The 19,829-nt window shown below is 49.3% G+C and overlaps 1 protein-coding gene across 5 annotated transcripts; it reads right to left on the bottom strand.

Annotated features, from left to right (window-relative positions):
* Positions 1 to 775: 775 nt before the first annotated feature.
* MSANTD2 (Myb/SANT DNA binding domain containing 2) lies at positions 776 to 19,829 on the bottom strand. 5 transcript variants are annotated; one of them, XM_086766163.1, is made up of 8 exons: positions 13,047 to 13,890; positions 12,575 to 12,620; positions 12,396 to 12,465; positions 12,272 to 12,318; positions 10,299 to 10,343; positions 9,420 to 9,678; positions 8,290 to 8,350; positions 776 to 2,286 (listed from the first exon to the last, which is right to left on the bottom strand). In XM_086766163.1, the coding sequence occupies exons 1-8, from the start codon at positions 13,160 to 13,162 to the stop codon at positions 1,434 to 1,436; spliced, it is 1,497 nt and encodes a 498-aa protein (XP_086622289.1). In that variant the 5' UTR covers positions 13,163 to 13,890; the 3' UTR covers positions 776 to 1,433. The 5 variants fall into 5 exon arrangements, with proteins under 5 accessions (XP_086622289.1, XP_086622290.1, XP_086622291.1 ...); XM_086766164.1 differs by having other exon boundaries at positions 10,299 to 10,340; XM_086766165.1 differs by lacking the exons at positions 12,396 to 12,465; positions 12,575 to 12,620; positions 13,047 to 13,890 and adding an exon at positions 19,309 to 19,829.

Below are 19,829 nucleotides of genomic sequence, written 5' to 3'. Positions count from 1 at the left end.
AAACTCACCCTGTTTTGGGGGAAACTCACTCTGTTCCAAGCGCTGGGATCAAGGGGGGCAACCTCCTCGTCTGCCTCTCTCCGCCACCTCGGGGCCCAAAGCGCATCCAAAGGTGAGCCGACCTCCAGCCAGGCGGCGATCCTCCTGTTTCCCGGGATTTTGGGCATCTCCCATAGCGGGAAGGAAAGCGGTTCTGGCGGTGCTCAACGTCCCCCCTCGATAAAATAAATAAAACATCTCTCCCCGTAATGACCTCTGGAACGAAGCCCCGGCAGAAATATCCCAAGGGAAGAATTCTGCGTCCTGCCCCTTAAAACTCCCCCCTCGAGGAGGAGAAAGACATTTGCCGCAGCCCGTACGTGTTTGCTTGATTTTATTAGGACTGACACATTCATCGTATGTCACAACTTCACCAATCGATGAGCTTTAGAAAATAAAAAAAAAACAAACCGAAACGGCCAGCGGCAGCCAGCGCGATAATGGGGCTTATATAGTAACACGTCTGAAAAAGGCATTAAATGCGTCCTCCCCCGTGTCCCGCCCGCCCCGCCCCCGCGTCCCCCTCCCCTCCTCCCACACCCCCTTTCCCCGTTCTCACAGCTTTGATTGTATCCGTAAGCATGGTTTGACAAAAAAAATAAAATTAAAAAAAATAAATTTCCCAGCTGCCAGGTTATTCTCACAGAGGCTAACTAGAAAACAAAAAAAAACCCAAAAAAACCAACCAAACAAAAAACCAACCCAAAAAAAAAAGGAACAACAACAACAAAAAGAAAAATAAAAAGGCCAGGAATTATTTTAATGTTAAAAAAATAAAATAAAATAAAAGCAGGTATGGCAACACTACTAGTAAAGTGGAATACATCACAGAACCCAAAGTCTTTCTGCAGGCAACACTGTTTGGAGAGAGGAGAACACTTGACGGGTGAAAAAAGTGAAGTTCTAAATTATATACAATAGTATCTAAGGGTGGCTTTGAAAAACAGTCTCCTTCAACGTGATTCAAGGTTTAACTTGCCGTTAGCTATTGCTTATTTATTCAGATCCATAATAACACTTAAGAGAGAGACGATGTGTAAAAACGAGACACCGTGGAACAAAGAAAAACAACAAAAACCCAGCTTTTTGTATGAAAATGCTGTGTTTGTCCGATGTGGAATGTACCTACAGTCGTTGCACGAGCCGGGGGCTTCTCCTCACCATGCCGCTCCGGTAGGAAAAGCGGCCTGTCCGTCCGGCAAGAGAGCCAGGATACGCTCGCTTGCCGGGGACGAGCTCGTGGAAAGCGCCCCGCAAGCCTCTCATCACCCCAAAACTCGTTTCCAGGCCGAGAAGTCCGACTTGTCCGGCTGTGAATGGACAGGATCCGAAAGCGTCTGGTAGCGAGATGGAAAAGAGGGGCAGCAAGCCCTCATCCTTATGAAGGACGAGACTCAGTTGTTAAATTTTAAGGGGTACCCAATGGCTTTTTCCAGGCACTCTACCAAAGAGCCAGCAGAAAGAAAATCCCTCTCCACTTCCACAAACTTGATGTAGATGGATTTGGGCGACACGCCGGGCTCTACGACGCAGTTCTGAGATAAAAAGGCATTGATGCCGACCCAATCTTTGCTGAAGGTTTGAGTGTTCGCCTGGAAGTGTAAAAACAGGCACTGCTGGAGAGTCCGGACCTCGGCGATGCCGAGGTAACAGTAGATAATCCGGGCGGATTCCATATCCACCCGGAGGGAGGCTTGCGGCGAAGGGACCTCCAGCTCCCCTTGAGTCTCACTGCCGGGATTGGGCCCCCTGTGCTCGGCAAGGGGGGAGGGAGGTTTCTCGTGGCACTCTTCGTAACCAATGGCATACAAGCCGGGGCTTTTGGGGATCCCGCCCGGTAACAAATACTGAACGACGTTTCCTCCGGTGGGCTTGGAGTGGGCGATGGGTATCCAGTCGATCTCCATGTGCAGCTCGAGGCACCTGGCTTCGCTGATGGTGATCTCCAGGAATTTGTAATAAACGTTCTTCCAGTTCATTTTCTGCACCCTGGTCATGATAACCCGACCCTCCGGTTTTTCCGAGTTGAAATATTCCCGGAGCCGCTTGCCAAGGGGTACCTGCGAGCTGATTTCCGCGTAGTGGTAACGAATATCCTCCTTCCAGCGCGTGTTGTAACCGATGCCAAAAATGGCCAGTTTGTTAGAAAGGTGGAGCCTGGAGAAGTCCGTCCAGCTTTGAAACAGCTCCCACTTCAACTGGACTGACTCCAAGATCTGCATAATATTCTGCATGACGTCACGCTTCCTGGAAAGGGAAAAAAACAACACAGAGAGAAGGATAAAGGCATCGGTAAACCGGAGCTGCAAAACCGTCCCGGTGAACGCACTGACCTTTGGAAAAATATGAATCCCTTTCAGCTTCCTCGGCTGCATTTTAGGCAGTGGGTATTTCATTACTGTATACATCCTAGGTGAGCTTGCGGATTTTAACGCCACCCTGATTGGGTTTGTTTGGTTATTTTTAATTAATTGCAGCAAAACCTCAGAAAAACCTAACCCAGACTCCTTCCAGTATCTCAAGTCAACTACAATCACAGCTGGACATGACATTTCACGCCTAAAGCCCTGCAGGAGATAACCCAATAAAGAAAATGAATGCTGATAGATCCCCAAGTTCAGCTTCCGAGAAAGATTTCTGCTCTTACCGACTCTCCAAAACCCAGGTTGTGGAAACGTCCTGCTCCTACCTGAGCCGCTCCGAAGCGATTGTGAGAAAACCTGCCTCTGGTGCCACTAAATAAAGGCAAACTCACTTCCCGGGTTATTCTTTACAGCCGTGCGTTCCTGAGTCACATCCCTGATTTGCAACCGCCACTCAAAACGCTTCCACTCCATCATCACCCCAAAATTCAGGTGAGCGAAAGGGGCTGTAACTGTAAAAAATACCAAGCGAGTGCAAGATGACCTGCGCCCGGACACAACCGATGGGATAACCCGCTGTGGGATGGACAGCGGAAATCTCTCTGGATAGCCGATAAAGAAATCCCCACGTTTCCAAAGATTTCTTTCGCTCCTGGTAACGACACTGGCACGGAAACGCGTTTCCACGGAGGGACTGAGGCTCCGCTAAAGCGATCGGGAGAGAGCACTCGTGTGCGCCCAGAACAGCTTCCTCCAGGATGAATGAGACACTCAGGGTGTAATTAGGTAGTAGGGAGAACTACTCATTTTAGGAGTCATTGTCCTAAAAACCAAAGCTGGAGGAAGATAATGAGAGTCATTTGGAAACAGAGAGATCTCTCTTGGTCCAACAAACGAGATGTAAAAGCTTGCTCCACACAACTCTCCTGCCTTTTATCTGTTGTGCCGCATCTGGAAAGCTGAACTGCAATCGCATGGGGGATCACTGCGCCCCCAAGGTCTCTTCTCCTCCCACGTCCCAGCGGGAGAACACACAGCACCTTCAGTCCCTGCACCAAGTGACGCTGGTTTTCTTCTGCGAAGCGCACACGACTTCCCTCCTCCTGTGGGCTCCGTTGCTGTGTTTACAAAGATCGCTCAAATTCCCCAAAATCAGCTCTTCCCAATCGCTCCCCCACGGACTGAAGCATGATACCGGTGAGGGACACGATGGTTAAAAGGAAAAAAGGAGTTGTAGATCCATTCCGTGGTGCTGCAGAGGTCCAACTGCACAGCCTCTCATCTCAAAAAACCCTGCTTTTATAGGCATTAAATACAATGCACACGATTTTGGGAAGGTTCTCCAAGCGCTGGTGCCTCCAGGGTGGTTTGACACATGACGGTTGGCGTGTCCCGGCTCTGTGGCCCTCAGGCGGGGCGTCCAAGCCCCCGTCCCCTAGACCAGGTCTGAGCAGCCAAGGCTCAGATCGCTCACTCCTCACGGCAAGGGAAGGGACTGCCCCCATCCGCACATGGCCCACCTTCATCATCTACTGCCATGCCAGAAGATTCCTGGAAAGACCTTAAAGGGCATTTTGACAAGTGCGCCTCCACTGCGACCAGAACCACTCCGAGTTTCTGGAGTTGTTTTTGAGCTGGAGGTTTTTAAAAACGCCTGCTGCATGGTCAACAAACTCCTGTTTCTTTTTTTTTTTTAAGTGACTTCTGAGGAGTTATTTCTACTTCTCCACGCCTAGCAGCAAAGGAGGTGGCAAGGAGAGACACACCGTACAAGAAAAATGGATATTTACCCCAAATCCCTTTATATTTACACACAGATGCCACGGCAATAGCGAACCATTTCAAAGCTTCTCTACAGCTTCCCCGAAGCTGCTTCAGATGCCAAGCAGCGCAGCACCTCTACGCTTCGAAAACGCTTTTTAAAAGAGTTTTGGAAGTGGAAATTCACCTTCTGGGGACAAGACAGGCAAGGGGACATGGCAAGGCACTGGCTTGGCGCAGGGCTGTCTGGCAGCAGAGAGCCTGCGTCTCAGCGCTGCTAAACACTTGTTCGACTAAAGACAGGCAGCTGAACTCAATCGAAAGACAGCAGATCTACCCAAACCCGAGACAGGAGAAAGCAGCGTGGGTAGATTTTCATTCAACAGTGGAGGAACAGAGCTAAGAATTGAAAAAAAAAAAAAAAAGAAATAAAGCCCCCACCTTTATTAATTACACTATAAATATTCTTGCTAAGTTTAGTTCAGCACAAAATAGAGCTAAAGCTCTGGTGGGGGGAAAAAAAAAAAAAAATAATTAGTCACTCAAACTGCTCCTGCTGAGAGGAGGAATAATTTCAGCAGAGCTGCTCTCCGGCAGCACCTCGCGTACAGGAAAGGAGAACAGCCTTGCAGGAGGGAATTCACCACTTCAAGCACAGAGGAAACTAATAGGGAAAAAATAAATTCTAAAAAGCTCTGCTTTTGGGTTTTAGCATCACTGGGACTCGGATGGCTCGGCAGCTGCCCCACTGAGCTTCGCTTTCCTAGGCTCTCTCCAGCATCTCCACAACCGAGGTATAAGCAGGAAGAATCAAATTGTTACTATTATTTATTTTTCAACAGAAAAATCTGAGCTAGCAGAGGGTTTACCCTGTGTCGCTGCTGTGTGTCACAGGGCAATCTCATTTTTCAGCTGCAGAAGGTGCCCTAGAGCCGGATTTTGCCCTATCCTCAAATCGCAACGGCTGCATTTCTTTCTCCTCAGAAGCTCTTGCAATTTAAATGAGAAAAGATGAGAGATGTGCAAATTTGTCCTAAGACACTGTTTCCAAACAAAAGCAGACTTCACAGAGGCTGAAACAGCTGGTTTCAGTGAAGGACTCGGCTCCCCATGTTTTTTTCAGTTCATCTTCACAAAGCCCGCAATGAGAAAACTGCTCCTTGGATAAATTAAAAATAGGAGAACAGAGTCTTCATCAGGGTTTCACTTTTGAAAAGAGTTTATTTGGAGGCAGCAGTGTGCCAGGGGGATGTGACAGCACAGCCGACGCGGGGAAGGAGCGTCCAGCTGATGGCATGAGGGCTCGGACACAGCTTACCTGTGCTATTGCTTCCTACAGCGCTGAAAATAAGGCAACCCACCCTCCCTGCTAGGAAAATAACATCACACTGCACGTCTGCTCCCGTGGTTTTCTGCAAGCTGCTTAGCTCCAAAAAAATCCTTCCCAAAATCACAGAATGGTTTGGGTGAGAAGGGACCTCCAAAGCCCACCCAGTCCAACCCCCCTGCCAGGAGCAGGGACATCTCCAACCACATCAGGTTGCTCAGAGCCCCGGCCAACCTGGCCTGGAACGTTTCCAGGGATGGAGCATCCACCACCTCTCTGGGCAACCTGGGACAGTGTTCCACCACCCTCAGGGTAAAAAATTTCTTCCTAATACCCAATCTAAATCTGCCTCCCTCTATCTTAAAACCATCACCCCTCATCCTGTCACAGCAGGCCCTGCTGAAGAGTCTCTCCCCATCTTTCCTGCAGCCCCCTTTAGGCACCGGGAGGCCGCTCTCAGCTCTCCCCGGAGCCTCCTCTTCTCCAGGCTGAACAGCCCCAGCTCTCTCAGCCTGGCCTCACAGCAGAGCTGCTCCAGCCCTCCCAGCATCTGCGTGGCCTCCTCTGGACCTTCTCCAACTGGTCCATGTCCTTCTGATGTTGGGGGCTCCAGACCTGGACGCAGTGCTGCAGGTGGGGTCTCACCAGAGCAGAGCAGAGGGGGAGAATCCCCTCCCTCGACCTGCTGCCCACGCTGCTGGGGGTGCAGCCCAGGATGCGGTTGGCTTTCTGGACTGTGAGCACATGTTGTTGGCTCATGTTGAGCTTCTCATCCTCCAGGGATGAGAAAAAAAAAAGAAATCACAGGGGAGGGAAAGGGGGAAGCAAAGATAAAGTTTTTAGCAATGCACATGCTTGCAGTCCGGCACAGTCACACCAAAATTTCTCCACATCAAAAATCGCAGCACAAGGTTCAGCAAAGACTGTGAACGCGCCGCCACTCCCTCTGATTTTATCATCATTTCTGCTGAAAATCTGCACGTTCTCAAGAACACAGATGAACTAAGTCCTACCTTCTCTGAAATAAGTTATATGTATTTTAAAATGTTGGCCAAAGAAGTGAAAAAGTTTGGCATCTCTTTATCATCTGTGGCTTTTAAGAATGGACACAGTTCTACTTTTTGAAGATAATAAATACTCAGCTTATCTTTGTATCAGCCACGCTTCTCTTAACTGCTTTTAATCTAGTAAATCAGAGTTTAAAAGCTCCTTGTTTCCTCATAATGGGAGGAAAAAAAAAGTAATTTTCAACAAATCTGTGTTGGAAGATGCTTTGTGCTTCCACCAAGCACGTGGCTTATCACCTCCACACTTCATAAAATGCCTGAGAGCTGAGACTTCTGTGATTTTAGGGGCCGGGGCTGGGGGAAACTGACCACAAAACTCTGAAAAGTCTTTTCTAAAAACAATCATCTAATCCACCCATCTGTCTACACAACAAAACTTCTAACAGAAGATTCAGACAGTTCAAGCCCCCATCTTAGAAAATTCAGGATTATCTTCTATGCAATTCCCTAAAGCATGCCTTGAAAGGTAAAATTATCCCAGAACAGTCCTAAGAAACTGTTCAAGGAGGCAATAATAACCTTTATGCTGAAAAAAAGTTATTTTTCTCCAGGTCATCCTGGAGTTGCTAAACTGAGTTTGCTCCCCATTAAGAAAAAAAGTCACCTTTGGGTACTGTAAAAATCCAGAAGTGAGGAGTTTGACGAAGCTAGGTTGTTACAATGGAAGCTTCTTTTTTTTATTATTTTCATTTTTGTAGGTTTTGGAGGAATTTTTTTTTTTCATTTTGTTACAGTAAAAAGCCTCTGTTATATTACCAACCAGGGATGCTATGTAAACGTGTACAGCGCTGATGACTTCCTACCCTACAGAAGCTCGTTTTCCAGCACAGGAAACACCAGATTGGCTTCGGATGACACGACAAATTACCGGTGGGGGAGCTCGCTCGCGCGTGGAACCCACCCAGAAGGGCCCGTGAGCCAATTGGTGCTGGCTCATTCCCATCGCAGACAGATCTACAATCACCCTGTGGGTTTTAAAATGCTACGGGTCGGAAGAAAGTAGCCTTGGTTTGAGTAAATACGGCACAATTCCTTTCATTTTTCAAAATGCTCTGTGTTGTTGTTGGCGAGGCAAGGGAGATTCACATGCTGAAAGCATTTGAAATGCTCCAGTATTCGTCAGATTAAACCGATCCAAAAGGTTACAAGCCAGCTCTAGGAAAGTAATAAAAATACTAATAAAAAAATTTTTAAAAAATCACAAGCTTTGGCATGCCTTCCCACCATGGAGGGGAAATACATGAACTTTTCTTGCACGCATTGCTCTCACCAAGCCAACCGCGCACACTGCTACTCAGGTGCTGCGTCCCTCTTCTCGCTCTCTCCTCCAATCCTCCTCTATTCTTACGTCCAAAGGGGTCGACAGGAAAAAAAACCCAACCAATTAGATTACAAATAGATCCAAGAGTTTAGCCTCGTGTCACAATACCCGCAGCCTGCCCATGCGCATCCTAAGGAATCCGACGGGTTTTTTACCCGCGTTTTAAGTCCTTGTGTTCACATAGTAAAGTCTTGTTTCCGTTGCTGAATGACGAAGCCAAGAAGAGACAGAGTTGTGAAGCTTTTCAGATGTTCTGAAGTAACTGGAATAACGCATAAAGCAGATTCAACTGTATGAACAGTCTTGCACAATGTATTTATAATTATAATCAGAAGTTTCAAATATCCTCCCCTCCTGCACAACATCCCCAGGGAAATACATTCCAGTGTAAAACATTCATAAATTACTTACTGCGTGTCTTCTGAAGATTCTTGTTTTATCTTTAATGTTCTTTTTGTGGTAGGCATTTCATCTGAAAGGTAAAATTCCAACACATAATTATATTTTAAATAATGTTCCTGAGGCTTTTTTTTTTTTTAAGGGCTGAAATTAAATAAAAAAATAAATCAGAGTTCTTTCCTAAGCCAGGCAGTCCACTAGAGCTCTGCACGAGGCAGCTCCAGTTCCTAAATCCTCTGTAACTGACCATTATTTTCCTTGGAAGCGACGTGGTCAGTTGAGATCTGAATCTGTCTCTGCAAGCGCAAAATGTTTCAAGGCCAAAATTACCATTACTGCTACTAAAAATCACAAATCAATTTAATTGCAAACTACATTGTCAAAGAAAAAAAAGGCAAAAAAAAAGGCTATTCTGCTTTCAGTGGCACATTGGAAGACCAAGCACCAGAACAAACACATCTGTATTCCATTCAGATGCTGGGGGCTAAGTGCTTTTCTCACAACTTCTCCAAACGTTAAGGATATCGTCAGCCCAAGTGCAGACATGTGTCTCCGATGCAACAGGAGGAAAACGGTGACAAACCAGGAGACTGCAGTTTGACTCCCCGGAATGAGCCAAGCTAGATAGAATTAGCAGTTTTTCACACACGTTTTGCAACCTCGTCGTCGCCCCACCGTTTCTCTCCCATACATTTCTGACTTTTAAGTCCTCTGCGGAAGGAGTCCAAGAGAATCGGAAGGTGGTTATCAGCCAACTTGAGAATTTTAATGTTAAAATTTGCTATTTAAGCCTCGTTCAAAGCATCCCAATTCACCAGTTCCCTGAACGCAGATGTGTACAGATAGGTGACTGCCTCTCTTCTCCCTGGCTCAGCCTACAAATCATGAGGGGAACCCCCCCGCCCAAAAGCCCACATATCATCACACCAAGAGCCCCTTCAACTCAAGTCCTGACCCTAAAATAACATTAGGAACCCTGGTTTGCTTTTGATGATGAACTGGGGACTTACTTTCCCTTTTCTCCCCAAGGACACGTTGAGCACACACTGTCCAAAATATGAAAGCGGGTCCTGACATCTGCGTGTGTGAGAGAGGTACGAGCATGGAGCACAGGTGACCATCAGGGGACGGGGATTTCTTACCCAATTCCTGCTCGCCAGTCTGGTAGCAATGAAGATCTTGACTGTGGTTTCCCCAGTCCTCCTGCGAATACTCCTCCATCGTGCTGCCGTCCGACTCCAGCTCCTGGTACAAGCCGCTGCTGTTGATGAGGACAGGCTGGCAGGGCTGGGAGTCCCATCCTCCCTGCCCAAACACCTGCTCCAGCTGTTCAAATGTGTAGCTGCTTTTCCTCTTCCCAACACCGTGCTCCTTTACGCGGCTGTAGCACCTGCGAAGGGTCTGAGACAGAAAAATGCACGTTAATCCGGCGGCAGTGTGTCGGAAGAGCACACATTCACTTGCAGACAGTTACACAGCTGCTAGGCTGAGTTTAGGGGTTTTTTTTCCTTTTACTTCTGCTGATCAGTATTTGTCCCACACTCACGAGCTAAATGCACTGTCCCCCAAATTAATTTGCGCCCGCCAGGAAGCATCATACGTATCCGACGTTGCTGCTGCAGCGATTGAGTGTTAACGTCTACGGCACAGGACAAAGTCGCATAGCAGCAACAGGTTTGTCAGATTTAACTTGGGTGATTTATTCTCTTCCCCACTTCAAAAAAAAAATCCCCAGATCTGCTATGTAACATAAATAAAAATAAAATAAAAATACCAAGAGATCCCCAGTCAGATATACCAACCAGCCAAGAAAATGCACACCTACTACGAGGAGGAGAAAGCAGAGCTGGTGTTGTGCCCAGAGCTTGGAGAAGGTGAAGCGGGGAGAAGAGAGAAAGGAAAAGAGACAGAAGAGTCCCCCAAAGCAAAGACGGTCCAACCTTCCTTACTCTGGTAAGAAGACACAAGGTACAAAATGTATATGCCTAAGCTATTCAGCTAGGAAAATATATATTACTTACATATTCTGCATTCCTTACTAACTCACTCTGTCTCTTGTGAAGCTGCTGAAATTTAAAAGAGGTCAAATCAATAACACTCCAAATTCCCAGACTTTGATATCAAACATTAAGTACGAAACAATTCTCAGATGGCTCTGTCTAACAAGCCTTTAGAAACAGTGCTGAGGGCTGGAACCTCCCGTACAGACGGACGGAAAAACCTGGTGATCCCACACCGACAGCCGAGCTGATGCATCACGTTCGCTGCACGGCAGCGAGGCAAAGCCGTACAAGCCTACCATTGCCGTCCACGTTTCCCCCCGCTAACTTGGGGAAACACACAACTATTTGGTCGTTAAAAAAAAAAAAAGTCTAAAAAAAATAATCTTTCTGTGCATCCCTCATCGTGGTTTTTATTCTACCACCACTCTGCTTTTGAAAGATGATGATGTACCCCCCGTTTGCTGGATCTTGATGGTTTTTGGACTGGTAGAGTGCTATAAAACATTTTTTTTTTCATATTAAATTTATTAGATTGCTCAGTTTCTAGCTCCAACTCAAGCTCCAGAACGCCCAAACCTACCTAATGTTCCTCATATACTCGTTTAGCAGCATCAGCAGGAAAGGAATAAATTTCGAACCAGTTTCCTCATGATATTCAGAGCCCTGGGGGCAGGAGTAAAACTGCTAAGCAGCAAGTCAGTTTTACCCTGCTGTTTTGAAAAAGAAACAAAAAACCAAAACCACAACCACACACAAAAAGAACAAAATAATAACAAGACAAACACACAGGCAGCAATAAGCACCAATATTATTCAGCGGCTCAAGGTGGAACCCTTCCTGATTTTGCCTTCGCTACGTCAACCTGGAACCGAAGATCCGGCCAAGAAACCCATCAATATTCACTGGAGGCAAACTGGGTTCCCTAGGGCTGGGGTGACAAATAAATTTGGCTGCTGAAATTTGGCTCTTTCACTCCAATTTCTCTCCTTTCCGCTCAAATCTCACTGAGTGATATGGGCAAAATCTTGTTCCAGTCCCAGGCTCTAAAATCAACCCAAGTCAGATCTTTTTGAAATATACTTCCCAAAACCCAGTTCTTACATCTGCCCCGGCTTATCCATTCAAGTTAACTGCAGATTTTGAGTCTCCAGCTGACTTTATTAGCTGTCTTTACGCTAAACAAACCGTCTCCAGCGCAGTTAACCAAAAAACATCAAGACTCTTGGCCAAGTCCTCTTGGGAACGCTCAACACACATGGCCACTTGCTTTATGTTAAGCGTGTGCTTCAAAGACCTCTCCCTACCGATGCAGTTATCGAGTATCTCACATGGGGTTGCCGCCCAGTAGTAATCAATGATTTCATTCAAGCTGCAAACAGGCTTATTTTACCATGAAAACAGTTTAGCCTCAAGTCAACGGAGACTGGTAAAAAAAATTAAAGGGAGCAACGCAAAAAGGGGGCAAAAAGAAATGAGCAATATTCTCATCGCTCATCACTCTTGCAGGTCGAGTACTTTCGAGGTTACTGCCTAGATGCTTCTGGACCTGCCTGCACGATTTGTCTTTTACCTCTGCTTCCGGCAACAGATAATCTAAAATTTGAGCAAGATAATCTAAAATTTAATGCTTTCAAAAGTACCAGAAGGCCTGCAGCCAAGCGGCTGGCAGCTCCTTGGTCTTGTTTCCTGGAGAATGGAGATTCCCGCTAGCATTTCTCCTCCAGTTTCTCCAGCACGCAGTCCCTACCACCCTTCTAAGTGATGTTCGCCTCTGAACAACGCGGGTCAGCCCACAGGCTTCGGCGTGGCAGGGGTGAGGCGGACCAGACCCATGGCTCTTCCTCTGCAGCTGCCCGGTTTTCTCCAGAGGCCCTGGCAAGACCTAACTAATTGCTCGAGCTTCAGGAGAGCATTTTACAGCACTCAGACACCTTTCTCCCAGCAGGATATTCTGATTACCAAGATTCAAGATCAAGGTTTTTCTTACGCACCTCCTCTATTCCTTCTGGTGTCCAGCTCAACTCCTGCTCCGTGGTTCCTAAAGTGCACATACATACGTTGATACAGATAAGACAAGAAACCAGTAAATTTAGGACAAGTTAACTGAAAACAGACCTGGTAACTGCCCAGTGACTGCACAGACTGGAAGAGACCGAAGCTTTTGCTTACTGTTCTGCAACACTGCCTGCAATACGAAGACAGATTATCCCCACTTAATTTGTAATTATGAAGTCCAAAGGAGGAGACAGTCAAAGGGTGGCTTTTCCCACCATTTCTAACTCACGAGCCCTCACCTTCTCCGCAAGTGAAGCCACAGGAGAATCAATCACTCTGCAGGAGCTGCAGCACAGCGATCAGAAACACTGGTCAGGAAAGCCTTAGGAAGCAACAGTCCCCCTCCCAGCAAGAAGAAAGGAGGGAGAACCACATCCCAGCCCCAGCAAGCTTTTTACATATAACCCCAGAAAAGGTCCAACACAAGAAACTCCAGATCCCTGATCTGAGACATGCTCTTACTCGGTGAGATGCCACGGGCTCCGCAGAGCGGTTAGGTGGCCTACAGGCACGTCCATGTTAATCTATTTAAGTCGACTAAATGATAGCAGCCGACCTAGAAGTGGTCCCAACGGCACAGAGCACCACTTAGCACAGCGTTCAGCTCTGAAGATGCTCTTTTACTTAACGGGAGAGAGGAGCTCTTGGCTTTACGTCCTGAATTAAGAACAGCAGTATCAAACAGCTTCATTCCTCGTTGTGCCAGGATACTCACAAACAACATGAGATGAAACTACACCGGAACAAAAGAAACAGCTTTTGAAGCCTGGAGTGGTTGTAGCGCACGTAGGGATGACCAGCACAGTGAAAGCTCTTGAAATCTTCATTCCCAAGTTGGCTGGTGGGAGAACAAGGAAATGGAACTGGCTACAGTGGTCTGATAGCTCTGCTCAACTTGCTAGCTCCGGAATTTTTAGGTTAAAAGATGCGCGCAAGGCAGGAGAACATGAGACTTACACGGGATATCGTCACAAGAAGCCCTATTTCTGCAGTCTATCTAGAATAAAAGGAGGAAAAAAAAACCACCTTAAACTCCTGAGAAAGGTAGCTGATGGCTTCAACGTGTCTCCAACACAAGGCACCAAGCTGTAACACTCCTCTGCAAAACGCAAGCAGCCTCGCACAAACCCACTCTTAAAGCTTCCCAGGTGTCCACCGCAGGATCCGCCATGGACCCGCTGCAAAGGCCCCAGCCCCACAGCACATCCGGGACGCGCCTGCCATCAAAACACAATCACACTTTGCACTGAAGCCTCAATCGTATCCTGATGTGCCCGAACACACAGGGACTTCCTGAAAGATTTGGCTCCGGCCTGGAAGAAGGAAAGCAATGGGAACATCCCGAGGAGAGAAGGGTGATAGTGAGGGGGAACGGAGACAAGGTGATCACCTGATCGAACCAGGAACCAGAGATCTCTTTGGATAGCGACTGGAAGAAGCAAAGTCAGCCTAGAAGCCACAGATAAGGGATGTCTGGTGCCTGGTTTTAAGTTGGGTTAGTTAGCCAGAGCTGGAACCTAACCAAAAAGACGCAGTGGATTTTCCAACACTGACAAATTCTAAATCACAATTAAATGAATTTTAAAAAGAAGCTCTTGCCTAGACAGGAATCATTTACAGAAGTGCTACAGCCAACTGCAGAGGTCAACTTAGATGAGGCAGGGCTTTGCCAGCGACCAAGGGGGAACGAAGCCGGGGTATAACGTCCTGCGGCCCGGCCAGGTGAGGAAGTCATGCCGTGGTGCCGAGAGACAACTAACTTCCCTGCAGCACTGGCAGGCTACACCTCGTGTGTCAAAACAGCCACCTGCAAAGATGCTCCGTCGGCTGCTGCTGCTCGAGAGCTGAAAATAAAATTATTTTTCTGAGGGATTTGACACTAATGGGGCTAGACATCTAGAGAGAAGAAACTCTCCCAAAGAGCCTGCGGAAAGGCAGGCGGCTGGGCACCTCCATCTCCTGACGCACTGAGCTCCTGGCTTAAGAGAGCACTGGAGGAAAAGAAGAGTAACTGGTTAGAGCTTGAGAAGGCAGCCCAGCAAAACCCTCTGCCGTGCCCACACCCACCGCAGCCAATGACTTTTGGCTCTCCGAAGAGTTGAGACAGGATGGGTACATCCTATAGACAGAGCTCCGCTTGCAGCAACCGCAGAAACTCAACTCCCTCTGGTTCTTGCCCTCAAAAGAACAAGCAGAGTGAGGCCACAAGCCCCTCCAGAAGATGAAGAGCAACACAAACCCTCCCACAGGTGGGAGGGAAAAACGCTCCTCTCCAAAAAAAGCTTCAGCCACACAGCCAAAAGCATAAATGAGGGCAGCACCACGGAGGAAACCCCTCGTGTAGTTCGGAAAGCTGCAAAACTTTACAGACAACACCATCCCAGCAGCGCATTGCGGCCGATCCTGGGGCCGAGGGTCTCTAGAGGAAGGTCCACGTCATTTGCCTTCAGCTGTGTCGAGGAAATGTCACCAAGGGAGAGCAATCCATGGGAAAAGCTGGAAGTGAAATACCATAGGTGGCTTTAACTCCAATTTTTGCCAGGAGCAGCGGTCAAGGGTTGGTAACTGGTGAGACCACAGCAGTTTGGAGAGTGTCACCTACTTGGCCCCCAAATTTATGCACTTAGCAGGACGGAGCATAGCCAGGAAGAGTCACAAAAGTGAATCCACCCCTGCCCAGGTGCTTGAAGCTGTATACTCTCAGACCAGCTTCATTCGGCTGAGTATTTCAGGTGCACCCAGCTGCTTCTAAAATAAATAAAAATTCACACTCAAGCATCCAACACCTCCAGCACCACTGCCGCTGCACGCTTTTACAGACTCACGACACGGCTGCAGAAGCCACTGGACAGTAAAGATATTTGTCCTGCACATGCAAAGCGAGACAGATGCCTACCGGCACGACATAAGAACATCCAAGAAGGAGCAAAACAAATAAACCTGTTCTCTGTCACTGAAAAGTTTATTTTTTCCAGCTTATAAATGTCAACAGAAAGTTGCTCACACCTAGCGGGGCCCATGAGATCCTCCAGCGAGAAGCTGGGCTGCTGGGGAGGATTCAAGGAATGACAAGGAATGACCCAGCATGGGAAACGCAGCGCATCTGAATCTACTTCAGCCAAAGAAAGACCGGAGGGAACTCGAACACTGCCTGCACGCTCTGCAGCACGTGGAGCTACCTGGACAAGGATCTCGGCCTGAGATAACGAACGCGAGGCAAAGATAAAACACATTCAAAAGAAACAGAAGGCAAAGCTGTTTTGAAGGTGGACAGTTGGCTGGTTGCTACAAAAGGCACCAATGCTGTCATTTGAGATCTCCAAATTAAAAGACAGCCGCTCTACTTAACGTTATTGGACCCAACAGCGAAATTTCGGGCAAAATCCAATCTCCCATATCATGCAGGAGGTCAAGCTAGATGACAGCAAGCATCGCTTCTGAGATAGGCTAGCTAGCGCAGCTTCTCCTTCCTCAAAAACAACTTTACGGTGAGATATCCAAATAGATTGTTTACATGGTAAAGCAGCTAAAACCATGGCCCCTCTGCAAACAAGCCCCTGTTGTCATCGCTTTAGACAGGGCTTAAAGCAAGAGAACCCCAACGGCTGACACTCAGGCGTCATTTTTCATTCCTTCCCATTTCACGTGGGTTCGCAGGCTTTGCTTCTCCCCTTTGTGCCTATGTTCTCTACGAGCGTCAACCAGCGTCTTCAAGGTGTTTAGTTTTCCTTTGAAAAATAAAGCACATGCTCAGCGGACATCCACAACCCAGCAGAAACCTCCAGTGACCCGTCTGGGGTGAGAGGGACCTCGCTACCTACAGAAAAATCCAACGCCAGGGGAGTGCCAGTGGGACTCGTGAATCCCTGCAGCCAGGAATTCAGATGCCGGATCCGCTCCTCTGAATAAACGGCTGGGCACTGGCTCTGGGGAGAGGTGAACAAATTTCAGCGGCTTGCTTGCAAAATAAAAGCAGAACCTGTGTTTCTGCAGTAGCTGAAGAAATAGCACGTTAAAAACGTCCCCAAGTTCATTTTAACAGTCTCCCACTGCTGAACGGCAACTTTTAAGGAGGTACTTCTCTCTGCTGGAGAAAGGCTCTCTAGCTGCGACTGCAGCCAGTGAACTTCCAGCACCGGAACGCTCGCGCAGCTCAGCTAAGCCAAGCGCTGTCAGGAGAGCAAGTCTTTGATTCCACGTCTACAAAGACAGACACATGCAAGAGAACCAGAAACTCACAGCGTGAGGCGACGGCTCGTTCTCCTGTGGTTAAAAGCAGCTGGAGTTAATGGCTGACCTCTCACTCTCTGTCCGAAACAACAGGCCAGGGAAAGGGCACAAGATCAGCACGCAGATTCGGAAAGGGCTTTGCCAAATATTCCGTCGCCTGCCTTAAAACCCCAGCGCTAAGGTCAAAACGTAAAACTTAGAGGCTCTCCACACACTGCTGCAGAGAGGTGGGGATACACGAACCAGGCTGAATCCTTGACTGCGAACATGCAAGAGCCGGGTGGGATGAAAATCACGTTTGCTTTCATAAACGACTCTTTAGCAGGTCAGAATATAAGACTAAACGAGCAAGGATTAAGGATACAAAAGGATGAGGAAAGTACAGAGGGCAAGACAGCTTTTGCAGGAACCCCTGCAGCTCCCGGCTGAGCCCACTGGCCTCAGAGCCACGGAGTCGGATTCAAGGCCTCTTTCCGAAGGAAGAAACCAGGAAAAGCTGCTGGAATGGTTACGTGTGAATCCCTAAATTTGAAACAGATACTTCCAGAGCGGCTCAAACCCAACAGCGGTCTTGTTCCCAGCTTGCAGGCCAGCACTGCTTATGTGCAGAAAAGCACATGCAGATGTCGAAAGACAGATGAAAATCTGAACCGGGACCTTCCTTCGCATCCTGTTTGAATTAGGAGAGAATGCATCTACGCGATACAACTGGAAAATTCTCTTCTTTGGAGCTGACTTTTCCTTTCCAGCTCATTTCTAACTCGCTCTTCAATATCTGGCAGAGTCCAGGGAAGGCAGGTGTCCTGAAGAAAGCCAACATCAAGCTCTCATCTAAAACGTATGCGTAAAAGAAGTTGAATCCCACAGGTTTTAAACCCGATTTCCATTTATAACACATCAGCAAGTCTTCAGCTTACTCACCCTTGATGGGCATCGAGTCAAAGTATCCTACAGAGTCAAGGAAATACGGAATGTTACAGATAATAAATGGAAGACAGAGCTAAGCGCTCCTTCCTCACCGTCTCCCCAGCTCTGCTTTCCGCTCACAGCCCATAGCGCTACTGCGAAAGAGTCAAGCAGCCGATTTCTACAAAAATTGGGATCTTCAGTTGCAGTAGCTGCTGCCAACCCTGTCTCAATAATCCCTATAACAAGGTAAGCTCTCGGCTCTTGCGAGAAACGCCAGCTTTCGATGAGCGATTGTTTCACAGCCATTCCAGCGAAAAACCCTACTGCCAGCCCAAAAGGCCTGGGAAGAAGCCCCGGTTTTGTGCCTCCAGATGAAAACCCTCGCAGCGGGGATCCAGGACACAGAAAAGCTCAGGCAACAGCACGACGGGTGTAGGACAACGCAACCAGCCCTGCCGTGCAGCACGTCTGAGATGCCAAAAGCCCACCACGAGGGTCTCCACCAGTGACACCAGGACATCGCTGACGTTGAACAGCGATCTTCCGGCAGTCACCAAAACGCTTGCTCTGGCCCCATAGCAACCACAACTCGCGACCAGCTCCATCCACAAGTGTCGTCTGAAGCCAAACAGCTGGCTCCGGGCTGCTTTAACAGCGAGATTTCTCCTCACAACCTGTTTTGAATCCCCCAAAACGTTAACAGCACTGGAGCCTGCGGCCAAAACACAGGGCAGTGGCCCTCTCCCGCCGCTGCGCCAACTCCCACCAAAACCCAAAACCGCTGGAGTCCTGCGTACAAAGCCAAACCACCTCAAGTAACTCAAGAAACATCAGCCTTGCTGATCCTTAGCAATAACAAGACGTTACTTTTTTTGATCGATCGGCATTTGAAGCGAAATCCCGCAGCGATTCCCACCCCATCCATCTCTTTGTGAAAGTGGGGCACGTGGAGCGGCTGGCTGCTCCAAAGCCAAGCACCAAATTCAGCCTTTCCCATTTTTTAAATTTTTTTTCCCTCAGGGAATGAGGCAGTTGGAAAGATCGCCCTTTAGAACCTGCAGCCAGAGGAAATGCAGCCCGACAGGCTGTGTAACATGACTCAATTATTACAGAAGTTTCCTGGTCGGAAAGACGCTGCTACAGGTGTGAGGGCCGGACCCGCAGGACGTGGCGCCCGGCCTGCTCCGGGTCGGTAGATGTCCACTGGGTGCCGCAAGGAGCCAGGGGACAGGGTGTCCTGCACCCAGGGACAAAGGATGCTCCGGAAAACCGCCAGCACGAGGAGATGCTGAAAAACTGAGCCCAGGGGACACGGTGCTCCTCAATCCTGGGCCAAAGGCTGAGCTGAGTCCTGGGGACAGAGTGATCCCATGCGCTGGTGCAAAGGATGCTCATGGGGAGATCCTGAAGGACTGATCCCAGGGGACGGGGTGTCTCACAACCAAGGGCAAAGGATGCTCTAGAAAACTACCAGCACGTGGAGATCACAAAAAGCTGAGCCCAGGGGACACAGAGCCTTCAAACCCAGGGCCAAAGGACGCGCTGAGCCCAGGGGACACCCACAGCCAGGGGCAGGGGATAATCCGGAAAACTGCCAGCGCAGAGAGATCCCGAGGGACTGATCCCAGGGGACACAGCGATCCCACAGCCAGGGCCAGAGGACGTGACCCCGCGGGCGGGCTGTCCCCACCCTCAGGGCCAACAGGCGCCGCGGGCAATCGCCCAGCCGCAGGCAGGCGTGCGGCAGAGCCCCGCGGCCACCTGAACCCCCCTTCCTCCTCCTGCTCCTGCTCCTCCTCCTCCTCTCCCCGGAGCCGACCCGCCGCCCGGGTACCTTGATGCGCTCCCGGCACTGCGACGGGGTGCGCTCGTAGCCCAGCTCGGCCAGGGCGCGGGAGACGCGCTCGTACATGGCGGCGCCGGGGGCTTTGCTGCCGAAAACGGTCCCGGCGCCCTCCAGCTGCTGGTACCGCGCCTCCACCAGCCGCTCGTTGCCCCAGACGGCGATCAGCGCGTTGGTCTCCGCCGGCGTCCAGGACATCCCGCGGCAAGCGGCGGCGGCGGCGGCCGCGGCGGCGCCGCCCGGAGAGAAGGAGACGGAGGGCGAGGCCCCGCCGCGGCCCCCCGCTCCGCCGCCGCCGCCCCCCTGCCCGGCCCCGCCGGCCGCCGGGCCCGGCCCCGGGCCCAGCGGGGAGGCGCCGCTGGGGGTGGAGGGGTCGGAGAGGCTGGGGTTGCCGTCGCTCAGCGCTCCCGGCGAGCCCGGCGACAGCACCTCCATCTTGGGAATCTTCAGCGGCGGCTCGGCGGCTGGGAGCTGCGAGGAGCCGCAGGACGCCGCCATATTGGAGATGCCGG

The sequence above is a fragment of the Chlamydotis macqueenii genome, chromosome 24 (assembly GCF_036417535.1).
Source record: "Chlamydotis macqueenii isolate bChlMac1 chromosome 24, bChlMac1.mat, whole genome shotgun sequence".
NCBI lineage: Eukaryota > Metazoa > Chordata > Aves > Otidiformes > Otididae > Chlamydotis > Chlamydotis macqueenii.
The sequence above is the reverse complement of the archived record's forward strand: the minus strand, read 5'-3'. Positions and strand labels throughout refer to the sequence as shown.